Genomic DNA, 21,219 nt, shown 5'->3' on the forward strand with positions numbered 1-21,219 from the left:
CTGACAAGGCAGGACGTTATCTACAGTGGGATGGGTGTATGTACACATGGACTGTTCTTCAGCATGCTTAGAGAGAGCAGGAGAAAAAGAGAAAGAGAAGACAGAGCACGAGGGCCACACATACACGCATGCACGCACGCACGCAGGCACACACTGGAGAAAGACACTTGGCCAAATTGAGGGGGAGAAGGAGAGAATCAAAAAAGCAAATAAAAGAGCAGGCTGGGTTGGAAGGACATAGCTTTCGTTCAGGTCAGAGCGGGATGTTGCATGAGGGAGGGTGCAGGACAGAAAGCATTTAGCAAAGTGCACAGGAGCATGGGATGATGTGAAGAGAGGAAGGGGTTCTTCATAGGACACCAGTGCGCAGAGAGCTTTGATAACTTCCTCTGTTCATTATTTTTTTTTCCTTTTTTTTTTTTTTTCTTCCCAAAAGTATGAAGTGCCTGAGCATCGGCTCACAAAAATGACCAAGGGCATCCAAAAAGTTAAGTGGCTATAGACACTGAAGCAAAGACCTGTTTCTGCGCAAGAAAGAAAGAGGAGGGAGGGAGGAAGGCAGGTGAGGAGTATGGAAAACAGCAAGGAGGAGAGAAAAGAAAAGGGATCTTCTTTTTGCTCAGCTCGGTGTCATCGATGTGGATGAAGCGCAGCATCCTGTGGCTCCATGGGCCCTGCGGGTGCCCCGTTTGCCCCTCTCCTTGTGAGGTCGGTGCTGTGACGGCCGGCAGTCGGAAATCATGTAAGCGTTGCTGAGTGGTCCTGCTGTGATTTTTCCTCTCCCCCCTCTTTGCTCCTGAACAGGCAGAAGTTGTTGTGATTGAAACGGTCCTCTCACTTCTTCTCTCCCCCTCTTTTTTCTCTCTCCCCTCTCTTCGCTCTGTCTCCTGTATAATGCGTTTTGTTTTGTGTGTTGTCGTTGTTGTTGTTGTCGTGTTGGTTTATTATTATTATTATTATTATTATTATTATTTTTAATTTTGATTTGTATTAACACTTGCTGAGTAGGCAAAGCAGGGATGCTGCCAACAGCCACAGTGGGACGGCCAAGCTCACGGAGCCATTGTCTACTCTCCCCGTGCCGGGTCCTGCAGGGTACGAGAACGGAAGAGAAAAGAGGACAATGTCACATTTGGCTTGGGGACACAGGGCTCCAGCACTCTTTCCCTGAGTGACACCCAGCCCGCAGGGATGGGGCTTTGAGTGAGTGGAAGGCTTCAACCCAAGGCCACCAACATCACGTGAACCTTCACAACATGGCATCCCCTGCTCTGTCCCCATCCTTGCGGTGGCCCTTGGGTGTAATTTTGCATGCTACTGTTCAAGGCCAGACTGGATGGGGCGCTGGGCAGGCTGATCCAGTGGGAGGTGTCCCTGCTCATAGCAGGGGTCTGGAATGGGATGGGCATTAAGATCCCTTTCACCTTAATAATTCTATCATTCTATGCTTTTATAATCTTTCTATGATTCCATGATTTGATCATCTTTCTATGATTCTTTGGCAGAAAGACACCAGCTCTGCAGGGACTGATGCATCATACTGGTCCAATCAGTCAAGCCCCCATCCCAAAGACTTCCCCATCGCCACTCCTTATTCAGGGCGGAGGAGAGCATGGCACCTAAGGGGCAAAACCAGGATTTTTGGCAAGGGTGGAGAACGAATCTTTGTGTGTGCATGTGGGTCTGCCAGAGGGGGCAGGGAAGAGAGCTCTGCTGCAGCAACAAACAACACAGGCTTGCTCCAGGAATATTAAGTGCAAACGCTTTTGACATCTTCTCATCCATCCTTTCCTTGACGGGTTTCCTTTCCTGGATGACTTTAAAAGCAGCGATGCTGTTTTAAATTCATCCTGCAATGACAAGCCTCAGCAGCCTCTCCTTTATAGTGAGGCAGAGCTGTGTGCATTGCTGTGTTTTCATAAAAGGCGTGCTCGTCATCATTTCCATGTGTGTATATATATGTGTGTGTACATGTATGCACACTGTTTTACACAATAAGATTCTGAAGTGTGGAGGTGGATTTGAGTCTATGTAGGGAACAATCCTGCTGTGGAGAAAGATATCCTTACTGGCAAAACAAACAAACAAACAAACAATCAAATAGATAAATATTGAGACCCCTGCTCAGAAGAGCCCCAAGCAGGTCAAATGCAGTTGCTCCACCTCAGCCTGTGGTATGAGCTCCATTCTGCTGCAGCACAGGTAGCAGCTGAAGTCTGTCTAATGACAACTGGGCAGCCCCTCCACAAAGGGCATTCCCCAGAGCTCATAAATTCTGTGGCACTTGCAATTGTTGCATTTCTTTCTAAGGTAGCTTTTCACATTCTAGATCAGCTGTTCTTTCATCATTAGATAGGAATGTAGTGGATTATGTGGAAAATTTGTATTCTATCTATGGCTTCTTTTTTTTCAGGTATTCCCTGTTCATTTGCAGTTTGTCACACAAAACCTACAGCATTGTTTCCCTCTTTGTTTAGATGATAGGATCTTATTTCCTCACTGAACTCAGGAATGAGCTCAGCTGCTGCACTTACCTGACCCTGTGTCAGAGACTGCATTTTTCTTGGTCAAATAACTTGGGAGGAGTGATTTTCTGGGATTGTTTGTACCACATTTTGGCAGTTAATAAGTCACAAAACGTGACCCACCAAATAACCAACAACTCACCAGGCAAGGCATGCTGTCCACAAACTGCCTTTTGCCATCTCATTTTCACTACGTGGCTAAAACACTATATTTCTATCTGAAATACCATTTGTAACACACACACAAGCAGCCACCAGCCCCTTCCTTGCCACTTTTCTATAGGATGCATATAGGATCACAGTGTACCTATGGAGGCACCTAGCAAGGTAGAGGCAGTGTTTGACCTTGCCTGAGTATTGCTGCATGGTTCTGGGAATTGTGTGTGTTGGCATGGCATGGTAGGGTAGGTAAGTAGGGTAGGGTATAGTACAGTGTGATATGAGACACAGTCTTCCAGAGTAAGTATAAGGGAATAGGTATAAGGGAATGCAGGGTGATGATGATCTCAGCAGCTTCTGCTCCCTGAGCTTCACTAAGTAGGTACGTGGGCATCTGATGAGCCAAGGATACCATCTCCATGGCTGGAAAGGATGCAAGCTGCATGACTGCATGTCCTTGTGTTCCTCTGCTGAGTTCTCTGTGTCACCGCAGCACCTGCACGGGATCCTGCGGCTGCACCTGATCCCTGACCTTACCGCAGCACCAGGTGCAATGCACTTCGCATCGCACGCACTGTGAAAATGCGGGCCGGCTCTAGCCCAGCCACAAAACAAAACCTCCCGATCTCTGGGAACCGAAGCATGGGCACGAATTGCCGCAAGCCGAGACACAGCGCGGTCTCCGTCGCCCCCTGGTGCCCCCAGCACGTCCGAGCATCCTGGGCCCAGCGCCAGGCATGGGGCATCCCCGCCCACGGGTAAAAGGGGCTACAGGGGAGCTACGGCGCTTTCCTGCCACGTCCCGGTAAGCCCGAGCCGGGCTCCGGGAGTCCGCCTGCCAGCACGGCTCCTGGGCTGATAGCTCCCCGCCATCGGGCAGCCCCTCTGTGGCCATGGCCGTGCAATAACATACAAGGAGGTTCCTTCCATCATAGCCAGGGAAATTGGGCTTGTGAGGATGATAAGTTAATACTCTTATCTAGCAGTGTTTCATAAGCATGCCCCTAAGGGACCCCAGAACCCGAATGACCAGCCACATCAAACAGATCTGGAAGGAACAGAGAGTAAAATTGCTGCATTTCCCTTTCTGTGCTTGCAGACAGTGAGGTGTGCAGCAGGGCAGACTGCTGCCATGGGATAACCACATCCAGCCTCAGCTATATGTGTTGTGCTGGGCATGAAGCAGCCTCATCAGCCCTGTGTGCACTCACTGTCATTATGGCTGCATGACCCTTCCCACAGCAGGGTCTCACTTGCTTACTGCATCATAGGCTAGTGCCTCTGGCAGGGGAATGTTTCCATGTTGTGTAATTTGCTTCTTTCACGACCTTGCCCAGACACTTATCATAGCACCATAGCACAGCCTGGGTTGGAATGGACCTCGAAGCCCACCCAACCTTGTGCCATGGGCAGGGCTGCCACCCACCAGCTCAGGCTGCCCAGGGCTCCATCCAATCTGGCCTTGAACATTTCCAGGGATGGGGCACTCATAGGCTCCTTGAAGACCTCTGCATCTACAGCCTCCCTCAGCTTCTAGGGACTGTGGTGGCCAGCAGCAATATTATGGCCCTGCATTACATTGGGTGTCCCTTTTACCGTGACTTCAAGATGCTGGCACTAAGAGAAAGGCTGGTGTGCTGCACGCTGCTGACTGCAGCCTGAAAGTTCACTCCTCCCTCTGCAGCCTCCCCAGCACACCGCAGGACGGTCAGGCCAAGCAAAGTGCTTGAAGTGGGGTGGAGTAGCTGTATCGGCTCACAGGCGTAGGAAAAGCTGCTGTAGTGCCGGCGCAGAGGCGAGCGAATGGCTGCGCCCTGAGCAATGTGCGTTTCTTCCCACCAGGTGGCAGCGGAAGGAAGAGAAAAGACAAAGGGAAAACAAGCGATAAAGCAGCTACGAAGAAAACACCATTGCAGGATTCAGCAGAGCCCCGCCAAAGTCCCTTCGCAACGGGCTAGCAGCCCAGCCCAGCCCAGCCCATGGGTGCTGGAGGAGGGATGCTGCAATGCCAGGGGCTCTGCAGTGGGTGCTGCCGCCTGTGTCGATGGGACAGACCGGCACCAGGAGGAGAGCTGGGAGTCTGAGTGCAGCCAGCCCCTTGCAGAGCTAGCCATGCTGGTTAGCTAGCCAGAGGCCATGCTCCCTTTCTTCTGTCCAGTTGGCAGCCAGACCCTAAGTCAGCTCCGTTCCATCCACTGACTATGATCATCCTTCCTTGCTACATGCCATCTCAAATGGAATGGTACTGGTTGCAAGCAGGGAATAGACATGTTCTTGGTCTAAATAGAGAGGGACAAAATCACCTAGCTGTGGTCTCAATCACCCAGCATGCGTCTCCATGTTTCACACTCACATTCACCAGCCTGGAATTCCACAGGCTCCCACATCCTATCACCTGAACAGACCAAAATGGAAACAGGAAAAGAGGCAGCTGGTGTCCACTTTTATCTTATTTACATTAGTAAGACTTAGTAAGCTCTTGGTAAGTTTGTAGTGCTCATAGAGGAGGGCGCACAGAGAAGTTCCAAAGGGCGTCAGAGAGCCACAGGATTCTTCCTGGCTTTGGTGACTGTCCCTGGGATCTTCTCAAAGAACATGAGATAAAATGCTGTGCAAGATGCTGATCAGACCCCATGAGTTTCTGACTGAAGGTGAGGGCAGGAGAAGGCATGGGACAGTCTAGAAGGACTTCTCTGTGAAGGACAAGAAGGAATGATGGTAAAGCAAGTGGAGCCACAAGCTGTTTTTCAAGCTTCTCTCCGTGCTATGAGGTTCTGTTGCTGCTGATAGGTTAACTATACTTATAGCAATGGCTGGAGAGTGGCTTTGTGAACAAATAAGAGGACCAAAAATAAGGGAGGAATAAAAAATGCTCTAAGGGAGAAGGTAAAGGGAAAGTGAATAGGCACCATAGTGACATGAGGAGGGGCCTTAGGTTTTACACTTGCCAGCCCCTCTGCAAGAACTCATTTTTCTACTCTGTTGACTCTTGCCAGGGCTTCAGAAGATGAAATCTTTATTATCATGAAGGCTTAAAAGGGAGGAATACTGTTAATTCCATTTTCAAGGTCATACTTTGAAAGTTATTAATTTCTTTCTTCCAAGGCTTTGCACTCTACTCTGCGGCTTTAAGGATTAGCAGCTTCTACTTACTAGGGTTCATTTGAGGCTTTCTTCTTCCTGGTTTTCAGTCTGTCCCCCTCTACTTTGAGAAGAAGACATGCTTATTCACTCCCTGCTCTTAATGTTGAAACTATTTCGCTCATTACCTGCTTTACCCCATTCTCTCTACCAGTTAATATCTGTGGAGTTCTGTTTCTGTAATTAAAATTTGACTCTAACTGCACTGGCAATAGACTCTCTCTTCTAGAAGCAGAAGTACCACTGTGTAAGCGATAGAGGATGCCCTGCAGCAGCTCTCCAGTAAGATTAAGGAAATGTCTCTGGTGTCTATCAATCTTAGCACACTGTTTAATGTATGTCAGAATTTGCTCATGGTTTTTTAAGCACTGAACAGTTCTTCCCCATGTTTTGGAGCTCATTCATGGTGCACTAAGTACTCATCTATCATGCCTCATGTCATAGTGAAGATTCATGCTGTAATGCAGCTCACCCATCCTTCTCTGAGGTCTGAAATTGTATTTCTCTGAGCAGGCTATGGCTTTCAAGAGATGGCTGCTTACACCACTTATTCTAGAGCTGGCTCACAGTAATGCTGGTCTAGAATGAACCGTCACCCTGATCTGTAAGGCTGGTGGTGGCTAGAAGACCTGTGTTTCAAATTTACAAACATCTTTCATTACCAGATCTATCATGGATATATCAATCAGAAAGATCTCATAGCTAAGAACCGTCCTCCACCCTTTCTGTTCTCCCAGCAGCTGTAAGAGATTATTTAAAAACAACAACAAAAATTTGGCAAACTGCTGATATGGAATCAGTTACTTAAAACTCCTTTGTCTTTGAATGATTGTCTTTGAATTGAGGACTTCCATCCTACAAGCAAACCATCCAAAAAAATATGTAGCGTAGCCTTTCGGGGGGATCATCTAAACCTTCTTTGCTTTTTTCTTAAAATAGGAAAATCTCTGCTCACATCTTAAGCACTTGTGTAAGGCACAGCAGACCAGCAGCGATGATGGTTTGGCTTCTCATTAGGGAACAAAGAGCATAGCCCCCCTTAACAAGAGCACTCACAGACTTGCCAATGGGAAGCTCTGGAACCTCTTGAAAAATTAATATTTTCATCAGATTTATGTGTGTCTGTTTACTCACTTCATCCTTGCCGTTTTCAGCAAGGTTTGCTAGGTAAAAGGGAAAGACTGGAGTGGTTGTGAACAGAAATAAAGAGAAGAAACAGAAATAAAGAGAGAGGGACACACTGAGGGGTACCTGGAGGGGAGACTGGAGCAGAAAGAGAACCAGGTTGGGCTGGAGAGTGACCAGCATGTGAGATATCCAGCTGTACCACTACCTCAGCTGTACCACTGTCTCTGCTCCTCTTAACCTTCTCCTCTAGGGCCTGCAGCGTGGTGCCCCTGACCTGCCCTTGAGCTCTTCTGCAGGCCTTCCTCAGTGATCAGCAAACACGAGAACTCTCAAAGTCATGAAAGTTAAGGCAGGCCCATAGGCTGCGGTACACCTCTACAGCATGGGAGACACCTAAGTAAATATTTCTTCATGCTATTTGTAGTTTGCACATCAAGGGATGTGTAGACACACAGACGTGTAGGCATGTACAATCACAGTGTGAGACTCCTGGCCACTTCAGTATCCTAACAGTGCAAGCAGGGCTTTAAAGCATGGATAATGCTGGAGAAGAAAGTGGGATGCACCACCAAGCATGTCATGTGAGCGAGTTCAGGAGTACACTGGCCCACCAGCAAGCATGCATTTCTGTAACACCTACCGTGGAGTCAGCCCGTCTGGACTTCACTGGAGCTGTGCTGATCACAGCACATCCTTCTCCATGGCCCGACTCCTTGCTCCTGCCCATGCATCCACATTGCAGAGGGACATGCAGGTGACGCTGGGGAAGGGCCAATGCATTCCTCTTTTGCTTGCCTTGCTGCTAGGTTTCTCCCTTCTTCTGGGATGCTCTGCTGACAGACCTGCTTGCCTGTGGCAGGGCAGGCCTGCCAGGAGAACTCTGCTTTTACTGCAAGCCTGATTTCTTCAGAATGTTCTTTTTTTCCCTGCGCACCCCCTCCCTCCCAAATCCCACACCTCCCTTCTCCCAGTTGTTTTTGTTTTTAGAGAGAGCGCTTAGACAGCTGTATTAATCATGCAAGCCCAGCCATGTGTAATGTGCTTTATCAACAGCAGAGCAGACACTGAATGGCAACTGGATCGCAAGCGGGCCCGGTGCAGTGCCTGAGCTGGGAAGATAAACCTGCTGCTTCCCAAACCGACTTACCGTCATGGGTTAGTGAATGGAGAGACTGTTCACTTGGGACAACAACCAGAGGGGAGGCCAATTTGTTAGGCAAATTCTTGAGAGGAAATGGAAGTGAGGGAGAGAGGAGGATGATGAGGGTGGGAGTTACTCTTTGGCCATATTCTAATGGGGGAGAGAGGAATTTTTGTGTGTGCTTAAGGATTAAATCAAGACAATAATGGCTGTTCTTTCTCCTTCTTGCTGCCCTCCACGCTTTGATCCCAGTCTGTTCAGCAGGCAGCTCACCGAGAGGCAGAGTGGGGATTTAGGCACACTGTTGTACAATGGGTAGAAGTCAGTCTCATCATCCCTGCGGAGGAACGTCCAGCTGGTAGCTTCGGAAACTCATCTAACACACAGATGGTATCAGGTTATGAGTGTCCTGCAGGCAGGGGACATCTGCCTCAGGAGGGTTATGGCCTGTCTGAGCTCTGCTCTGCAGGGTAATCTGTCCATGCTACAGCTCTGATGCTATCAGTGTCCCTGCTGGACAACTGATATTCCATGGCGCTTTTTTTTCTGGGGGTTTGTTTCTAATCTCTCCAGTGCAGTTGTGTGATTTCTCCCCCACTGCTTTCACCCAGCCTCCACTCTCCCTCCTGCCTGCTGAGCTCTGACCTCTGCCTTGCAGGGCTGTTCTGCATGCACACAGCCATACCTGTGGCTAAACAGACCTTGAAATGCCTTCACTGTCCCAGTGTAGGGCCCAGCCCTGAGGAATACTGTTCAGGGACTTGCAGTCTCTGTTCCTACCCTCTGCTTCCACTTTTCCTCACTTGCTGGATTCTCCACAGCATTACTACCAGGGAGGGTTATGCAAATATATGCAATCCAAGGCTCATTCTGGAATAAATCAATCTAAATTAAAATTAATGAACAAAAAGTACAGAAACAGATCAAGCAATAAAGCTATTTCTCTCTCTCTTTCTCCCCTGTGTCTCTTTCTTCTTTACAAAAGCTGGGGTTTTTTCTTTGCACTTTTTGGGAAGAAGAAGATGTTGTTTTAAAACAGTCTCAGCAAACAGAAACTGCCTGTTGCTCTCCAGAAGCAATGTTAGTATCGGTGGTAATAGAAATAATTCTTAGCATTTCTTTTCTCTCTAAGATGTCTGTTTTTTTCCCCAGCTACATTCCTATGAGCCCTTTTGGAAGGGACTATAATCACTTTGATTTTGATATTATTTTAACCATAGGGTCAAAATAAGACACAATGCCACTGCTTGGCTGGTACCTATGAAGCAAAAGAAAAAAAGAAAAACAAACAATACTGTGGCCTTCTGCTTTTGCCCTGTCTCGTTCTTCCTGTTCCCTTGGCATGAAGCCCCAGCAGGCTTGGCACCCACTACCGTGCTTGCAGACCTGGCAAGCATGGATGTTGACCTTTAGCAATGAGAGAAGCTTGGCTTGCATGATTCACCCTGCAGAGCTGTTCCCCTTCTGCAGTGGAGAATGGGCTTTTGGGAAAAAGGGGAAAATCTGGCTGGGTACCACCAGCAAGAAGCAAGGTGAGCCCTGAGTTTTGCTGGCTATCCAAGGTACAAGATTGGCTATTTTGGTCTTTGTTTATGCTGTGTTTTTCCCAGCTCTACAGACTAATATGGTTCAGAGACTGTCAAGGCTTGGGTTTTCAATGACCATTTTTTGGAAATGAAGAGCAAGTTCTCACTTCAGTGAATAAGACTCGAGACAGATGGGTTCTTTAACCAGCCACATTGTACTTGGAGGACTGGTTTCTCTGGACTCTTCTCATATCACTGCCTAGTTGGCAAACCTCCTGCAAATAATGTGTTAACTCTTTACAGTCTATAATCTCTGATGTATTCCCCCATGCTTCACTCCTTAGCTTTAAAATATTCAGATGTTTATCCTTTTGCCAAAACAAAGACACACAGCTCACATGAGAGCTGCCTGCTTAGCAGGACTGACAGGGCCAGGCATTGGAGGAAGCAAAAGGGGAGCAGCAATGGGTGGAGGAGATCAATGCAACAGATGAACTCTCTTTTCTCCACAGCTAGGATTTCCATGGAGGAAGAAGAGGACTGAGACAATATCACATCTCTGTTTCCCACTCTGGTCATCAGACCCAAATGAACATCTCTTTTCTCCATTCTCCCATCTTCCACCCACCCCATGAAGGCATTAGTGACAGCACAAGCTACACAGGCTACAGCTAAATGGAGACTAGCTACAATCTACAGACTGTAGTCATCAGGGGTCATTCTCCAATCAGCACACCTTTTTGGCAGAAACACAGGACTGCTCATTCTGTTTCTCTCCCCCCTCCTCCACTAATTGCTAACACTGTTGCTATAAATGTTTTGTTGCTCTCTTGATGATCATGACTGGACTGGTGTCAGATCAGACTCCAAGGAGTGATCTGGATGCTTGTCTCTGGACAATGCATTATTGCCCCACAGAGCTCCCAAGGTTGAAGCTTAATCCTGCTGAGAAAAGTTCCTGGTTATTCTGTGGTCAGTCTTCATCATGAATCTCCTGACAGGAAGAATCATGGGTTTTGAATCCTGTCAGTCTGGATAAGTCACGGTGAGGATTAGTCTTAGTGCTAATCACAGGGGAGTGAGTCTATGTGCAAAGGGCTGAGGGCAAGGGACAATGGATGATGGAGATGGAGCTAACATCATAACACTGATAGACTTCTGAGGTTCAGCAGAACCCGCTTGGCCCTGTCCTTTTTGAGTATAATGAGGAATAAGAAAATTCTCCCTTTTCAGAAGAAAATCCCTTTTGAAAACAACTTGAGGATGCATTAAGGTCCCATCACAAAGCAAAGTTACAATGAGGACAGGAGAATGTGATTAGGTAACACCACCCTTCCAGACTTTTCAGGGCATTTTGAGTGCCCTGCTGCAAAATCAGGAAAGCTGGAAATTTTTCCAGGGACACGTCAGTTGAGAGCTGAATCAGCTGAGCTCTACCAGCTTTCCCGGATACAGCCTTCAAGTTCCATGTGTTTAGCTGAATGAGCTTCTTCTGAGTCTCTAGCCTGCCTGAAAGCAAGATGTTTCCACAGCAGTTAGCTAATGATAGCAACGCTTACAATGAGTACAGTGCTCTTCATCTCAAAACACCTTCCTTTTAAATTAATGCTCAAAGCCCTACAGGGCAGGGAAGTGTTACTGAGGCTTAGAGAAATGGAAATTAAGGGAGAAGAGGGAGGAGGCTGTGATTTTGGTCACTGAGAAAAGGCTTGTTTGAGAGCTGAGGACAGCATCTCAGAACACAAACTCATTGGGAGAAAAAGGTCTAACAAGGCAATTTTACACCTAAGGTTTCTTTGAAGATGAACAGCAAAGTAAAAGCAAATGTTGAGATAAAGTACCAATATCTGTGCTGAATGCTCACATTACAGAAGCTGGTATGAGCTTTCAGAAACCAAATGAGAATTTAAATTCTACTTTCTCCCTCTGCAAAATCCTCTTAGTGTGTCCAGGGTCAGTGGAGATATTCCTGCGTTTGGCATCACAGACTCCTGAAGACTCCTCACAGAAGTGATGTCACACTGGGATGTCCTTCAAGATGGTCTCAGGGAACAGGGAGCAGCAAAAGGATGAAACGACAACTTCAAAGGCAGAGGGGGAAGTGTGTTAAAGGACAGACTAAAGCTCTGCAGGGTGGTCTTGGCAGCTTGATTAGGAGGGGCATTTGATATGGAAATCTGGTTGGAAATCGATTGCGGTTTTTGCTTTATCATTTACCTTAATGGACTAGTAATTCAAACCCAGCAGTAAACAGGGCTGGCTATGAAAAGAATTAACAGTGCCTGTCTGTGGAATTTAAGGATATATAATAAAAATAATCATAAAAAGAAAGAGCCCTGGGTTTTCCATCAGACAAAAATATTTGTAATGGAGAATTCTGCTTAAAAGAGAAGACGCAGAATTGGAAAACTCCTCAAAAACCTACATCCCAAACAGCCTCAGCAACTTCAATTTCACATCCAAGCACACGTTTCATTTGCAATACATATGATAATGGTGTTTAATTGGATTTATTTTGCCATGCTACATTCCCAACGGCTTACTTTACTCCTTTCTTCAGCTCCTTGAATGTTATTTACAAATCACTTTCTGGGATTTCATTTTAATGGTAGTTTGATTTCTTTTTTTTTTTTTCCTCCTTTTTTAGGTGCTTTTCTTTAATTGTATTTGTGGATTTGCCTTTTAAATAGGCAATTGTGGCTACATCCTGAGCCTAAATAAGTTGCCAAGAGCAGAGCATGATTTGAAAACACGGAGTTGTTAAATGGAGCTGATGTAACACCCAGCATTTATTGTTCTTTCCATGGGAGTACCTGCAGGTGCTTTACTTGGGCAGGTGCCCTTTTACAACACAACATGGGTTCATAATAGCACTCCACCTCCAAGCTCTACATAGACGTTAACTGTTGAGGCCTCAGAGCATCCCATGAGCTGAGTATATCTCCATATGGCAGTGAAACAAAGATACTGAGGAGCTCTAGGCCAAAATGTTAACATGAATAAGGGGACCGGCTGCCTTATTGTTGATTTAGTTTCAAGCACCTGGAAACAGCCTGATTTCTGAAAGTGCTGAGTTTCTGTGCTTTTACACTACCTCAGGATCACATCAAAACCCCAAACCTCAGGTGCACTCAGCAAGCCTGGGCCATGCTGCTTGTACCTGAGGGAGGCTTGGGCAGCATGCGGCAAGGGCAGGAAGAATATTCAGGCTTTGTTTTGCCTTTGTGCCTTCTCCCTTTGCAATAAACTAGTCCATAACACTTTACTGCAGTATATGCTTTTACCTTGCTTTTCCTTTCATTCTGTCTGCTACAAAGGCAGAGCTACAGGACAGATTTAGGGGTGTATGATGAAGGAATAAGTAAAAAAAAGGTTTTCATTGGGAATAGTTTGCACAACTAGAGTGAAAAAAAATCTCCTGGCAGCAATTTAATTTCCAGCTTCTCATTCATCCACTCTACAATCCCTGCAAAATTTTAGGTCTCCTTATGCTTTTGATCCAAATCAGGACATGATGGAAGGAGTATATACGAGGGAGTCAGTCTATAGGAAAACTGATCCCCTGTGAATACTGTTCAGACCTGGATGAGGACATGGTGTCACGGATCAAAGCTTGGGAAATGGTTGTCGCTTTTTAGCTAATTGGTTTCCTGAAATGGGAGAGGAAAGAGGGAAGAATAAGGGAGGAGAAGAGAACAAATGGCATGTGGAAGAGGGGGGAAAGCCCTTATTGTCCTGCCCTGTTTTGCCCATCCCCAGCTCTTTGCATTTATCAGGATGATGGAGAATGACCCGGCTAGAGAGCTACTTTGACATAAAACATATACTGACCTGGAAAAGGATTGGGGAGTGTGGGTAAAACTCGTTCTAAGGGGGGAAAAAAAACAATAAGCAACATGCAGGAGAAAAGCCACTTTTCAACCAAGCAAGCAGCAAATACAAACCTGATGGAGTTGTCCATCCCCAAATTAGATGAGCTAGAATAGGTTGCATATATGGAGCATTTTTCTAGCAACACACCTAGTACACGTCCGCTGTGACTGGGAGTCAGAGAGAAGTCATTTGAAAAACTAAACAAATAATATCTATACAGCAGTAGGGATTAAGCACCTGCAGTGAGGTCAATTGGAATGAATGGGCCACATCTCCTCTCTGAATTTCAAGACCACTCATGCCATCATGTTACAGCTCCTCTTAGCTACACCTCTGGCTGGAAGCTAGCCTTTGGCAGCAGGATGAGTTGTAGAGGTCCTCTGTGGGTAGTTACTGCCTCCACACAACCTTCTCCACAATGGGTTTCTTGCCAGTGAGAGGTCTCTTAGGGATATGAACACTGGAATTGTCAGCCTGGTGAATCTGAATGGTATTCTGTTTCTTCTGGGCATTTGTCTCCGTAAAGGAGCAGAGCTTTTACAGATTCACCGATCTCTAGCAGCAAGCAGAGCCTGCTGTTTCAGTTACTGGGTTTTTACAGTGTGTCCTTGTTCTACATCACAGCAAGACTCTGGTATACATCACTGCTGGCTTCACGCTTTGCTTCCTCCATGCCAGGATCTCAAAAGAATTGCACAGACACTGAGGGAAATCAGCAGTCAGAGACCTCAGTCTGAGGCAGAAGGAGTGTTAATTCCATTTTACAGGTAGAGCAGGTGATGAAGAAAGCAAGGAAGCAGTCTGTCCAAGGTCAAATTCTGATCTGTTGGCAGAGTCAGGAGCAGAACCATGAATATAAGCCCACCAAACCAGACTCTACTCTGGCTCTACACTGGGTTTCTCTTCATCAACTACAGTGCTTGCTAGATGCCTTGTGCTGACTGAGGCATGCTCCTACTCAAGGGCTGACTGGGAGGCAGACATTTAGCTGCAGAAATATGTCACTATGCAAAAGCTAATAGGCCTGAGGCAATGAGTTGTCTCCTGGTTTATCTGTGAGGGTGTTGCTAAGATCACTGCTGATGTACATACAGCTTGGTAAGATACAGCTGTAGTCCACTGTTGCTCTCTGATCACCCCAGTCCCAGCTCTCTGGAAGCCAATGCTCTCTGTATAGCACTCCTGGTGCAAGGAGCTGGCTTCTGACTTGCTGGAGACCACAAGGACCTGTAACACTGTAGATCTCCTGCCTTCACAGTGGTAATGGAGCCATGGGAGACCACAGCAGGGACAGGGGGGATTGTCTCTTGTGTAGAAAATACACAGCTAGCCTCGATCTCTGTGTTTATGTAGCACCAGGGGACTATTGTTCTGTGAAAGCAGGCTGTTGTGCTGACATGACTTCCTTGTTATTTAGTTTGGTTAAATAACTCAACTCCCCTTTACCTTCTTCCCACACAGCAGGCTGCAGGCTGCACAGCATAAGCAGTTAAAGCAAAGCACTATGGCCTCATTATCACGCTGCTTTCTATTCAAGGACTCTCCCTCTGTTCCCCTTGCCTGCTGCGTGCAGCCTTTATTGCTCCACCCTGGCTCATTAGCAGTGTCTCAGCCTCGCTCCATCTGGCTGTCACCCTCACCACTTTCTTTCCTCTCCCAAGTCTCTGTTACTGACAGCCTGTGGGAATACACGGGGGATGCGCTGAGAGCCTCAGACTTTACTCCAAACCATAGCAAACACCACCACCACAAGCAGATGCTCAGGTACAAGGCAGAGTACTCTGACAACGGGTATGAGAGGGTGCCCACCAGCTAGCACTTGTGCCAGGGTGCTAACAAGCAATGGCAGGTGAGAGGCAAGCGCCAGCTCTTCCGAGGAGCTTGCCTCTAGCTGGGATTGAAACTGCTGGACCGAACTGATAACTGTACCTGAAGCACTTTGAGAGGTGGTGGTGGGATGCTGCCTGCTGCCTGCATCTAATTGGCATGGGCTCTGCCAGGTGCTGCTTCACCTCCGCTTTCCTCACTTGCTGAAGGGCACTGAGGATGCAGCAGGGCTCCTGCTGAGGTGGCAGTCTCCCATAATTGAGACAATTTAGGCAGCAGGACTGCATTGAGGTGTGCAGTACCGTGCTGTTGTCTCCTCCTTTATCCTCAGGGATAAGCTGGCTCTGCAGGAGGCAGAAGTCAACTCGTCTGGAAGGGCTTTCATTGGTTTTCTCTGCCTTGCACGATTGTGCCAGGTGCTGCAGCTGCTTCTGTGTGCCAGTGGATGAGTTTGCTTGTATATATTCATACATGTAAGCCTATGTATGCATATGCTTGTATGGCAGATATGCATCTGACATATACTTTTATATATAATTTATATATATATGCACATATGTGTACCACTGTGCAGCATGAGCTAACATATAAATTGTGGCTTTTATATCTGTAGCTTTTCATAGCACTCTGTTGGCTTAATGGAATGAGAAGGAAACAAGTTCCCTCTCTCCTCATATATCTGTGGGAAAAAACCTTTCCCTTTAGCTGTGGTGCTGCTTCTCACCTTCACTGTTCTGTGAAGCAGACTGGCTTTACTTCTGTCAGGTCACCCTCACACTCAGGAGTTCTACTGCCCATTTCCTTCGTTTCATGGCATTTTGTGCTACGAGTTACCAGCCCTGTTCCCAGGCTCTGCAGAGCCGAACCCACCTCCAGCACAACATGGTGCTGCCTCCCGGCTCCTTTGTCCATATATATTTTTCACTCAAAGGGTGGTGACGCACTGGAACAGGTTGCCCAAGGAGGCTGTGGATGCCCCATCCCTGGAGGCATTCAAGGCCAGGCTGGATGTGCCTCTGGGCAGCCTGGTCTGCTGGTTGGGGACCATGCACACAGCAGGGGGCTTGAAACCAGATGATCATTGTGGTCCTTTTCAACCCAGGCCATTCTATGATTCTATGATTCTGTGTGGGCATGTCCCTCCCTCCTGCACGGGCTCTGGTGCTCCTTGAACCTTTCCCCGAACTAACTCAGCTCCCTGCAACAGAAGAAAACATTTGGGAGCATTTAGAGGGTGGGTGGTAAAGCTCCCTTATGTTTTCACAAGTTGAGCTGCCTTGGTGTGTGGCCCACTGGTATCAGAGTATGGGAAATAACAAAAGCTTGGGGCATAGAGCAGGGGGAGTAAGAAGCAAGGAGGAGGGGATGGCAGCAAGCTATCAGATCCTCTGTATCATCAGACAGTACATATGTGTGCTGTCTGCAAACATATTCCAGATTGTTGCTGGAGACAGTACCCTGGGTAAGACAGACCCAGTATCGCTATTTGTGCGTTGCTATAAGCTCTGTCTCCAGAAGAGAGGGGTATAAATCTCTCCACCTACAGCAGGCATTCATGCTGCTACATCCTTTACGGAAGATCACTAGCTATCTATTCATACAGCTCTAGGAAGCTGCTTTTGTAATTTAATGCATCTTCTAACTATGGCATTGACATCTAAGGCACTTGGTCTCTCTGAGAGTTTTTAAATGCAGGCGGAGACTTCCTGGAATGGAAGACACCCATTTTTCTCTGTTGCTGAACTGTTCTTTCACATCATTTTGCTAGCTCCCCATCTGCCCTCCACCTCAGACAAAGCTGCCAGTACCTCATTACTAACTTTCTGCTTGTTACTGCACTGCTGACTGCCACTTTTGGTTGTTGTTGTGAGGGGTTTTTTTCACAGTGGGCCACTGTGTCTGCCTCCCTGCTGGGATGCTGCCCTACAGTGAGCTTGATCTCTATTTAAAAAAAAATTAAAATAAAAATCCTGGATTCTGTGGAAGAAAAACACTGAGTATTTGAGTATGCACTGTACCTTGAAAAAACTTGGCGTTGCTTTTCTTAATTTTTCTTATGCTTGAGTCTGTGGCTGGGATTGTACATTGCTGGTTATTTGAGATCAGTACAGCAATTTTTTCAGCTGGGCTTGCAGGTTTCTGGCCACTTCTTTACAAAGCTTGATTCCCTTCACTCACCTTCTCCCTGATTTTTTAACCTTAGGAATACCAACAGGAGTCTGCCTGAATTTAATGTTTTTCTCTTTTCCATACTAACTAGAAGGAGAATGGAGAGTTCCTGAAATAATATTACACAATTTTCACAATAGCTTTCTCCCTCCACAACACTGAATGCTGAAGAAAATGGGAATTAACTAAACAACAAAAACAGAAGTTGGAAACAGTTTGAGGAAAATCGTCTAATCTTTCTCACCTCCTGTACCTCCATTCTTCTGGCTCTTGTGAAGTTGCTACTTCACAAGTTCTCAAGTGTTTCACGGCACAGATAGCACTTGAATTTTTACTGCAAAAATGATGAACAAAATCCAACAACTTGATAGAAGGAAAGTTACCTCAACACACATTAAAAGGAGGTTAAAATAGCACCCTCACTTTATTTCCTTGTTCAAGTCATCCGTAACAGTTGCCACCTTTCCTCTCAGTATAGATACTGGCAACTCTGCAAGATCTCCTCACTTTTCTTATAGGTTCTGCCACTGAATTCATGACCATGGGTAAACCACTTCTTCACTCTGTTTCTTAGTCTTCCTACTGCAAAAAGTGCTAATAACACTCACTGATTTCTGAATAACTTGCGATGTTAAAATATTCATTGCTAGCAAATCCTTTGAGATCCTTTGAGGTGAAGCTCTCAAGTCGTGCAAAATGCTTTTCTAGCAAAACCAACCCCTGTCTAATATCACGTGTCCATACATACATTATTGAATTTCATCTTATATTTTGTTTCAGTGATGCATTCAGCTCATCTGTGCAACAGGAACCAATAGAGAGGGCCAAATTTAGAATGCAGCCACAAATAATGGATTCTAAACTTAGCATTATATTAATATCAGCAAGAACAAATCTCAAGTATCTGAAAACTGTGTTCCAGATTGCTGCCTGAGAATTTCATTTGAATCTCATGACAGTCACAAGATGAGGGTGAAAAGACCTTCAAAGTAGAAATTTGCTTTGTTTCCCTGACAAATGCAGCAGGAAATCAAATATATGTACTTTTACGATAAATCTATTCTTCACGAAAAAAAAATCCACAGAACGCACCCAAATTTTACAAGAATTCAAACTGCAATGTATTAAATCTAGAGGCGGCAAACAAAGAATGCCAATGGATCTGTACTTTTGCAGTACATCTGCTAAAAAACAAAACCAAACCAAAACACTTTTTTTTCCTGATACTTTGATTTATCTGACCCCACAACAGAGACTACATTAGACTGCCTCTCACACTAAGACAGATTTGCATAGTTTATTTTTGTTTCTGTTTAGAAGGTCATGCAGGTCGTGGCCTGAGTGCTTTAATTCAGTTTGAGATCAGCAGAAGAATACAACCCTATGTCACTTCTCAGTCTCTGGTCCATTTGTGTGAGTGGGTCATTCTGCTTCAGTCTATTTCTGGAGGCAATAGAAATGTGCAGTGAAAGCTGAGTCCAGGATTTGTGCCTTGAATACAGAACTGGGTTTTGAAAACACCATAGTGAATATACCCATGTGTGCATGGGTGGCAGGAGAAGAACAGGGGCTTAACATAGGGCAGGACAGAACCAGATGCAAAATTTGGAATCAGCAGGTAATTCTGTTTTGGGGGTTTGTCATGGCCCCAGCTTCTTTCTTCTTAAGTTTACCACAAAAACTCAGTCATTGAAAGGGAGCAATGAGATCCCAGAAAGTTGTTTCATATCTCACCTGCTGATTATCTTTTTCCCCATGTTCCCCAAGGTATGCCCCCTTAAATCATTCTGTCTTATGCTACTTCCTTCCTTCCCATTTTCTCCTGCTTTCAAACTCATTTCTCTTTTTCTTGACTCTCTTGTTCTCCTCAGGCTCAGTGGCTAGTTCTCTCCACCTCTCTGAATTACTTGTCATTTCTCAGCTGTCACAGCCCCTCTGAGCCTTGGCCTTTTCTCTGCTTGTTAAAAGGGCTTTCACTCTGAGGGAGTTTTCAGTTCCAGTCTTAAAACAAACACATTTTGATTATTTTAACAAAGTCTGACTTTGGCAAATAAAGTCAATCAAAGGGCTTGACCTTAACCTTTTAATTTGGCTGCGTTCATGTTTCACTCTGAGTATGGACATGTATGTGTCCAAAGCAGTCAGTTCTCAGCTAGAGGTTTGGCAAGGTTGACAAGCAGTGTTTTACGGACCAGTGATCCTGCATGCTTACAACACAGCCTGGTTCTTCTTTGTGAGAGTGACCTGGACCTCCCCTCACCCTCTTCTATACTTACTGTAAAGGTATAGGCTGGCATTTGTGACTCCCAGCTTGTTGGCAGCCACACAGGTGTAGTTCCCATAGTGCTCCTCAGTGACGTTAGCCACCATCAGCAGAGACTGGCTCCCCGTGCTCTTTATCTCCAGACCATTGGCACTGTTTATCCTGGAAAGATAGGAGAAGAGGAGTGCAGTGCAGTGGCCATTGTGTTTTGGGGAGGAAATCAACGCTCTTCAGACCAGCTGGCAGGTGAGGATGGAGGCAGGCAGTGAGGAGACGTGAGAAGAAAGAGGCCAGGGAAGGCACTGATGGGAAGCAGGAGTCAATGAAAGGAAAAAGGGGTGCAGCAGAGAGGAGTGCCTCTGGTAAAGCAGTGGAGAAGAAAGAAAAGCTGAGGGAAAGGGAAGAAGCCTTTGTTCAGCACTGGCTTACACTGGGAAATGAACTTACTACGACCAACTGAGGGCTAGTTCATACTTGGAACAATGATTTTTAGTGAAAAACACCAATTAATATATTTTAATATGAGCATTTACAAAAGCCAGGCCACCCCTGAGCCTGCAGACATGGGTGAGCCAAAAAACTACAGTAATAACACTACCTTCTAAATGCAATGTAAATGCTCAGGTATAAGGAACAGATCCTTTTACTCATTTTCTTATACCTCCCCTAGAAGTAGATGGCTAGATTGGAGTTACATACTTGGAGAGCAACACTATTTTTTTTATCACAATCTATTTAACACATGAACACTGGAAGGAAGGAAGCACGACTGATGTTTTAATTGTGAATTGTTCCATTACTTATTTAAAGGCAGGAGCTTCATCTTTAGCTCTCCCTTCAGCATCTCTGGTTTAGAGAAGGACTGCCTTTTCTAGTCCCAATCACACTGCCTCTGCCTGGGCTGAAGGGACAGTCTTGACTTATATAGCACACAGAGAGTAATTTGCTTGAAGAGAAGAACTGAGGATGACAGCTGATTGTCTAAGGATGCCCTAGTGAGTGGACTGAAATGTAGAGAAAGGAAAAGGAGAGTTAATGGCCTTACCTGGTGTCATCCCTGTACCACTCAAAATCAGGCGTGGGCACTGCTGATGCCTCGCAGCGGAGTAAGGCTTGTCGTCCCGTGGCTGCCTCATTGCTCTTGGACTCTGTGATGGTGGGAGGGTCTGCAGGAAGGAAACACTGGGTAACTCACAACTTCCAGATGGATGGAAAAAAAGTAGAACTGCTTCAGGAATTGGTTTCCTTAAGCAAACCATTGGTGCTGGTGGAAGACTATAGCAGCTGTATGCTGGGGCACATCCAGCCCCTGCTCCTCTGAAAAATATCTGCTCTTTGAACTCCTCTAATAACTATACCAGCATTACTCCTTACGCGTGCTTCTCTTCAGTGGCACTGAATAAGGCTCTGTCATAATTGCACAGGCATATGCAGGTAAAGTTGAGGTTAATGATAGACTCCTGTAAT

General features: G+C 46.1%; 1 protein-coding gene across 6 annotated transcripts in view; it reads right to left on the reverse strand.

Moving 5' to 3' along the window:
* Positions 1–380: 380 nt before the first annotated feature.
* LOC122177277 (limbic system associated membrane protein) overlaps positions 381–21,219 on the reverse strand; it is a 958,414-nt gene continuing 937,575 nt past the window's right edge. For 2 of the 6 annotated variants that reach the window (XM_042866491.1, XM_042866490.1), the window contains 5 exons: positions 20,798–20,918; positions 19,766–19,914; positions 13,452–13,487; positions 7,594–7,803; positions 1,005–1,088 (listed from right to left, as the gene is read on the reverse strand). In XM_042866491.1, the coding sequence (XP_042722425.1) occupies positions 7,601–7,803; positions 13,452–13,487; positions 19,766–19,914; positions 20,798–20,918 (509 nt within the window). In that variant the 3' untranslated portion in view covers positions 1,005–1,088; positions 7,594–7,600. Of the gene's footprint in view, positions 1,089–7,593; positions 7,820–13,451; positions 13,488–18,761; positions 18,933–19,765; positions 19,915–20,797; positions 20,919–21,219 lie in introns of those variants that run through there. The other 4 variants (XM_042866492.1, XM_042866493.1, XM_042866494.1 and 1 more) reach the window with 4 other exon arrangements.

Source organism: Lagopus leucura, unplaced genomic scaffold (genome assembly GCF_019238085.1).
Source record: "Lagopus leucura isolate 7727_CA_CO unplaced genomic scaffold, USGS_WTPT01 Super-Scaffold_100001, whole genome shotgun sequence".
Lineage (NCBI taxonomy): Eukaryota > Metazoa > Chordata > Aves > Galliformes > Phasianidae > Lagopus > Lagopus leucura.